The 7554-nt window shown below is 32.7% G+C and overlaps 1 protein-coding gene and 1 non-coding gene across 4 annotated transcripts in view; one reads left to right on the top strand and one right to left on the bottom strand.

The window, feature by feature from the left end:
- The first annotated feature begins 96 nt into the window (after positions 1-96).
- Positions 97-186, top strand: trnai-uau. The gene is given in 2 exon segments: positions 97-134; positions 151-186. It is a non-coding gene; the product is annotated as a tRNA-Ile (tRNA).
- A 731-nt stretch (positions 187-917) lies between these two features.
- LOC100183492 (N-terminal kinase-like protein) overlaps positions 918-7554 on the bottom strand; it is a 12142-nt gene continuing 5505 nt past the window's right edge. The window contains exons 11-21 of one of the 3 annotated variants that reach the window (XM_018812672.2): positions 6655-6810; positions 5999-6130; positions 5478-5610; positions 5040-5180; positions 4523-4704; positions 3770-3883; positions 3254-3301; positions 2769-2940; positions 2314-2468; positions 1936-2107; positions 918-1419 (exon numbers count right to left, since the gene is read on the bottom strand). In XM_018812672.2, coding sequence (XP_018668217.1) covers positions 1295-1419; positions 1936-2107; positions 2314-2468; positions 2769-2940; positions 3254-3301; positions 3770-3883; positions 4523-4704; positions 5040-5180; positions 5478-5610; positions 5999-6130; positions 6655-6810 — 1530 coding nt within the window. In that variant the 3' untranslated portion in view covers positions 918-1294. The remainder of the gene's footprint in view (positions 1420-1935; positions 2108-2313; positions 2469-2768; positions 2941-3253; positions 3302-3769; positions 3884-4522; positions 4705-5039; positions 5181-5477; positions 5611-5998; positions 6131-6654; positions 6811-7554) is intronic. The other 2 variants (XM_018812673.2, XM_002126694.5) reach the window with 2 other exon arrangements.

The following is a 7554-nucleotide window of genomic DNA, read 5'->3' as shown; positions in this document are numbered from 1 at the left end:
ATGTGTTTATTTAAAACGCGTGCGTAACCCGAAAACTGTCCAGACATATTTTGCCGCATGGTTAATGTGCACTGTTTCGACTGGTCTCGATCGCCAGCTCCAGTGGCGCAATCGGTTAGCGCGCCGTACTTATATGACAGTTACGGAGTAATGCGGAGGTTGTGAGTTCGAGCCTCACCTGGAGCACCTTTTTAATTTTCGCTTTCACATTTATTTTTTGCTCAACGAAGCACTTTTCGACTACTAAGAAGTACTGTAGTATTATTATTTATGCTATATTATGACAATCAGGCTCAAATGCTGCGTATAAAAAACGTCAATCGCATAAAACTTACTGTGTAAACTTTTATCTCGCTATCTAAACGTTAGGATTACAAAATAGTAAGTTTACAAAACTTATAACTATTGAAATTGATTTAATGTTTTTCCAAAACATAAACTACGACTTTAAATTAACTAACTGTAAACAATTGGAAAAAAGTTCTAAAAACTAACTTGCAAGTTACAGCAAAATTACCTACAGATTAGTTAAGCTTTCATAGACTTGTTAAAAACCATTAAACCATTTACAATAAACATATTTATCTGCAGAATGTACAATACTCTTACTACGCTAACATATAATGTTAAACTAGAAAGCTAGACTGCGAAAAACAAATTCTTAAACTGTAGCTCGATACTACACCACATTTCCAATTGAAATTACACCACACACTAAAACAGCTGAAAGCGTCGGCGCTGATTACAGAACGCGCGGAACTTAAGATCATGGCAATGTACGTTTAAATAAAACTTTAAACTGAGTGAATCCATAATAGAGAAAGAGGAACATCTCCACACCTTTTTGAATACAATATCTAAAGGTAGTTTCAAAATTACTTACTTCATATTACTTTACTTTGAGCAATTAACAAATACAAATGTGCACATTTCATTTATTGCACAATAAATACAGCAATAAAAACATTAGAGACATAGGGGATTAATCATAACATTGCGATAATAACGTACTATAAATTTTTAATCACCTATTTAAGGCAAGTAATCCAAAAAACGTCAACATAAATTCTTAACTAGTTTTTGGATAAAATTTTATAAATAATTCCAATTATACCAAACTGTTACATTGTACACCCCCTTACTGAGTTACGTATATGAAAATAACATTTGCTTCAATAAGCTGTGTATATGGAACAGGTAAGAAGGTCTGCACATGCCCTAATACAAATAAAGCACAGGAAGTATGGCTAACCACTGAACACAAAGCCATGGCAAAAAATTAATACTAGCTGCATCAATCACATTTTCTTGATCCTAATTTGTTGGAACTTTTAGCAGCCCTTTTTTCTTCAAGTTGTTTTTGTCGTAATTTACGTTTTTCTTCTCTTTCCAGTTTCGCACGTTCTGCTTTTGTTAAACCTATCAAAAAATTTTTTAAGCTGTTTAAATGTTCTTAAATCAAAAAAACAGTATGAAGATGTAATTTTAGCACTGCATTTCTGAGATCAGATCTTCTTTTTTTTTATTTTTGACATTGTGGGCATGTGCGTCCTTGGGTAAGACACTTAACAGCAATTACTTCAACCAAGAGTGTTGTTTTATGGGTTGTTTAAATTGCAAACTAAAAAAATCCTCACCCACAAAGTTACATACATGGAAACTCACAAGCGGGCATGAGGTGTATGAAACAGAATACCAGTGTTATAAATAAAGCACCACCATGCAACAAATTACATATAGTACTGTGGGGTAAAGTAAAATACCGTTAGCACCAAAGCCCATATGTCTGGTTTGTATTTCAAATAATTAACAGCACTCTTTTAGAGTCATGAAAAAATGTATTTCTCTGTAAATAATTTTGTTTACTACTGAATGGGACCGGAAAAAGGTGTCCCATCTTACCCCACCCTACTATACAGACAACATAACAACCACCTTCATTAACGTCCGCAGTTTCCCAACCATCTTCCCCCCACCCATCGGCTGACCAATCAGATGTCTTCGCTACACTTGGCTTAGCAGCAGTACTTTTTATTTCTTTTGTATTGGGCAGTGGTTTTTGTGGTTTTTGCTGCTTTGGTGTGGCAGGTTTTTTTGTAGTTAAAGTCTAAAATAAAATAATAAAATCAAAAGCCAATCTAAAAAAACAACAAACTTAAAATTGAATCTAAAACAAAACAATAAACTTCAAAATTGAAATAAACTTTATAACATAATAAAACTTAAATCCAGACTGCAAAACAAGACAAAAGTTGTAAAAATTTCAAAAATTAAAACCAAATTTAACAACAACAACTATTTAAAATAAATCACCTTCTTTGGTTTTTCTAAAAATTCACTGAAAAAATCGTCTTCTTCAGTTGTTTTTGCTGGTTCTTGTGACCAGTTGTATGAACTTGCAGGGGTAGGTTCATCCTTCTTTGTGGGTTTATTTACTTTGGAACTAAACTTTGGACTTTTCTTCTTATCTGAGGTGAAAACAGTATTGAGGGGATAACTATAGTAGGGTAGGGGGAGATGAGACATTTTTTCTTTTTATTTTCTTTCCCCATTTGGTGGTAAACAAAAGCATTCAAAGAATTATAGAATCGTATTCTTAAAACTCCTATAGACCGTTGTAAATTGTTTAAAACACGATCAGGATATTTGGATATTATGTGCTAAAAGTGTCCCATCATACCCCACTGTACTATAGTACTGTGGGGTAAGTCTACTAAATAACTCTTTAACAACAACATTTTATAAAAATAAAACATAAAAAATGTTACCCATCGTTTCTGCATTGCTCCAAGCATCCTCCCACTCTCCTCCCCACCCATTGTCATTAGGAGCAACATTTTCCTCTTCCTCTTTCTCCTCATTCACATCTCCCCACTCATTGTGATCCCAGGAGTTAAAATTATCTGCTTGAGGTTGGGGTGTTTCCTCATGGGTGGATTTCTATGTAAGAAATGAATACTTAATAATAAATATGCACAAACATCAAAAAAACAAACAAACAAACAAAAGTTTTGGTTGTAAACTAGGGAATAAAAAGAATAAAATCCAATTTTGATTTGTTACATAGGCGTAAAATGTAGAGGTAAACTTTTAAAACAAGGGTGACGCCCACATACTTTAACAAATACTCCATATTCCATAACTACCTACATCATGCCTAAAGTTAAATACATGATAATGTTATATTTCAAACATGCTTGAATAGTTAACATTATACTACTGGTGTAAATTTAAAGTATGGCTGTTAGGTTACCCTGGATCTTTGCCTAGAAGATACACTTGCTTTCTCACTTGAACTGATCTGTTAAACAAAAAAATCAACTCTGTTTCTTTTTATCCATGCTTGAAAAAAATGACTAATTTTTAAATGTCTAAAATGGCTAATTTTTGCTTTCTTTGAATAAGTCATTCAAAGTAGGAGATTAATACATGCAAAACTAAAGCTGGCTTAATAGGTAGTAGCATTATTACTATACATTATGCATGTAATTTAACTGCTCTTATGATCTACAGTGGTTCTCACCAAATGGTGTACACAGTTTAAAGTTTAATTTATTTTTAATTTAAAAACTAAAAAAGAAATTTTGATTACATAAAATGGTAAAATATATGCATTTCTAAATTGCTTAAAAATATCTTTTGGGTTAATCACAAAAAGGTTGAGAACCACTGTTCTAACAATAACAAGCATTTCCTCTAATTCCAAAATAATCTGTTTCCGATTATTTCTGGTTAGTGGGGCAGCTGAACTAAAGGTGCGCCTTGGTACCTTCGTGCTCGTTGTGTGCAAATCGTGCCATATTTCTTCTTCCATGGCGCGCAACTCAGAAAGCATCACAATTTTTCGTTTTGATTTAGAAACAGTAGGCTTGCGAGGGACAGTCTGGTTATGTTATAATACCCAAAATAAATACATTTAGCATTATGTAGTTAGAAAATAGTTAACCCCCAAATAAACACTTTTAAAATTATGCGGTTTTATTAAAAAATATTAAACACCCAAATAAATGCATTTAGAATTTTGGAGATATGTTAGAAAATGGTTAACACCCAAATAAATACATTTAGCAAGTTGTAGATTTGTTAGAAAATATTTAACACTCTAATAATAGCAGATATATTAGAAAATGGTTACTGTTACCAACAATACATTAAAACACCATCAGCATTCAAAGCAATAAAGAATATGTAAATATGAATTTTCTTTCTGTAAAATCTGTAGATACTATACAGTACTGCCTGATACAATAATAAGATTGCTTTTCTATTTTTCGATAATTGTTTTTGCCTGTTATAGTGAATGTAGTGTTTTTTTTAACTGCTATTTTTTTTAAATAACTATATTTTTTATTATTTTTTTAGAAAATTCTTGCAAAAAGTGTATATATATATATATATAACTTTTTTTGTTGTTTATTTTTATTAAAATTCCTGCAAAATATATATATATATAACCTCTTTTTTGTTTTGTTAATTTTTTTTAGAAAATTCTTACAAAAATTATAAACAACTGATCCCAAACCTCAAAATTATCCCATTCTTCATCCTCCCACCCATTAGCATCTTCCCCTGCATCCGGAGCTACATCCTCCATGTATGGATGTTGGTGGGAAGATTGAGGAGCAGGAATGGACTCAACAACCACTGAAAGAGGAGGTTCCTCTGGGATGTTCTGAGGAGCAGGAGTAGGGGCAGCAGGCGGAGCTAAAATAGAAAAAGAAATGGAGTAAATTTTTCATAATATTTTTGACTATTTTAAGACTTTGAAATAATGTCACTGATTTTTATTTACACAACTTTACTGTTTTTTCATAAAAAAAATATTAAATTTTTATAAAAGTCCCTAAGTATTGCTGTGTAAAAAAAACGTATTAAAAAAGAAAATACCTTTTCTGATAGCTAAAGTTAAGAATTTTGGTGTAAGTTTATATTTTAAATATTTCGATCACACTTTTTGCAAAAATAACAAAACACTTTTTTTACAAACCAAAAAAGACCTTACTAATAGACCAACAATATAATGCAAAAATTAACCATACCCTGTGCTTTTGGATCTGGTTTATTGGTTCCAGTGTATAGCTTGGAAGTTATAGATGTCACACCACGTACACCAGTTGTCATCCAACCGGCCCAACCAGTGCTTGCTGTGGTGGATGTGTTGATCATGCCTGCTGTTCTGTCTGTAATGAGTTATAGTTTAAACAAATGAATGTAAAGGCAAATGATACTGTGGGTGTAAGATAGATAACTTTATCACAAAATATCCCATATAGATATTTCTTTATCTTTTTTTTAACAATTAGCATTGTTAGGATACGGTAAAAACCAAGTTTTAAGCTAAAGTAATTAAATGAAACTATTTATCCTGGCATGACTAAAAAATGACAGTCGTTATTCCATGGGTGTTATATTTAAAACACCTCATACCGGCTTACAAGTCACCACATATACAAGCATTGAAGCATATATAGCCTTACTCATTTTTTCAGCTTCTTCTGGGTCATCAGATGCTGTTTGAAGTTTTTCAATAAAAACTTGAATTGTTTTAAAGACGTGGTCCCGAACCTGTTTATCTTGGTCAACTGTGAGCATGCACAAAGCTGGAAGGGCCTGGGATAGACAGATGTGGAATTATTAAAAAAGTCTAAGAATTGACCAAGTTTGTTATGTATTATTTTTTATATTCTATGTAGGTAAGGTTTTGTAGTGTGGAAAGCTATGGGATCTAAGATTTAGGACAGAGTTTGTGCATTACTTTAATACACAAGGCCCTACAACCCATAAGGAATTTGTCAGCCACTTATTTAAACAAAAAAAATCCATACAAAGTTAAATACGTGGTAACGCGCAAGCAAGCACAAGGTGTATGATAGATAGCAGTATAGCACCCATGTTATAAGCAACGACTGCCGTTGCCCGCCACCTAAGGGTAAGTAAGTTACATTCATTCATTTAACAAAGTTTGATAATTTCTATACAGACGGCCCATTCAACAAACCTTCATAGCAGCATCTGCTGTAGTAAAGAATTGCACATTATTACAAAGAGCCAACACACCAGCTATCCTTGCAGCCGGGAAAGGATCTTTCATTGCTCGCATGAATGCTGATGATACCACCTTCTGTCTTGTCTGGAATAAACAATGAATACATATATACAGTGGCACAGCCAGGCAGGTTAAGGGGGTCGCACCCCCCCCCCCCCCCCCTATAGACAAAAAAAAAATTAAAAAAATTAATAAAAAAAAATAAAAAAAAATTGGGGGGGATTAAACCCCCACTTTATTATTTTTTGGCTGCGCCACTTCATATATATATATATATATATATATATATATATATTACCTTTTGCTGCCAAATAATAAATATACATTGACAGGATAGAAAAACAAAAAAACACTGAATAAAATTTGTTTCATGTAAATGCACGTAGAACTACTGTCTCCCCTGCATTTTTAATCGTTTTTTTTTTTTGTGTCATAAACAATTTTGTGTGTAATAAAATAGAATACTGCAAAGCGGCAGAACCACATAAAATGGAGTGGCAAGAATAGATAGACGTGCATTCCTATGAAGGAATTTTGCAGTCAACTGTAACTTTAACATCTAAAATGTAAAAAATCAAACATTTTCAGAGTTTTTTTTCTGAACTTACAACAGGATTAAGGTGGGGAACAATTTTTCCGAGACAAACTGTTGTGTTGGTTCTGATTGGTCCCTGGTCGTCACGTGACTGGAGACGGGCAAAATGCTTCATCAACTCATTGTTGAGATTGTTGTCGTTTAGTTTTGGGGCAAGAAGTAACATCGCCTGAGAGTCAGTTTTTGTAATAAGTTAGTTTTGATGTAGCACTGTAGTGAAAGTGGTTAAAAAACAACTTAATTTATCTCAATAAAATTGTGTTTATGTTAATTTTAACTTGAGGGTTTTGGGTCCCCCATTAAATGGTATTAAATAAACATTTGCCTTTCGTTTTTTATTTTTGAATTCTGAAGTTTTCTAATAATTAATTGAGGTGGTACAAAAACGCTGCATGAACCAAAAATGTGAGTGGACAAACTTTGGAAACCATTGCCTTAAACCCTAAAACACAATTAATTGTGATAGGTAGACTTGTTTCATAACAAGTTTCTGGTTCACGACTAGGGATGCACATTACAGAATTTCGAATCCATGAGATTCGAATCCTTTTGTATTCGAATCTTATTACGGGATTCGGTATTCTGTTTAATGACGTCATTACACGTCATCTCATATACTATAGTAACAATTTTTGAAAGTTATTAATTTTGAAAAAAAATATTTTTGTGTTTGTGGGACTTTCGAGAGTAAACGTTTCGTAACGTCTTTTCATAGCCTGCTATACGTTTCATGACGCAAAAACTACCCAATAGTACAATTTTTGATCATTTTACAGCTCATGACCCAACAAGGCTGCTATGAAAGGGTCAATAAACTGACTTTTGTGGGTAAAATTTCTTTTTCCTATAAATATAAAAAGATTCGAAATTCTAGATTCGGAATTCTAGATTCGAAATAAAGTATTCTAGGATA

The sequence above is a fragment of the Ciona intestinalis genome, chromosome 7 (assembly GCF_000224145.3).
Source record: "Ciona intestinalis chromosome 7, KH, whole genome shotgun sequence".
Lineage (NCBI taxonomy): Eukaryota > Metazoa > Chordata > Ascidiacea > Phlebobranchia > Cionidae > Ciona > Ciona intestinalis.
The sequence above is the reverse complement of the archived record's forward strand: the minus strand, read 5'-3'. Positions and strand labels throughout refer to the sequence as shown.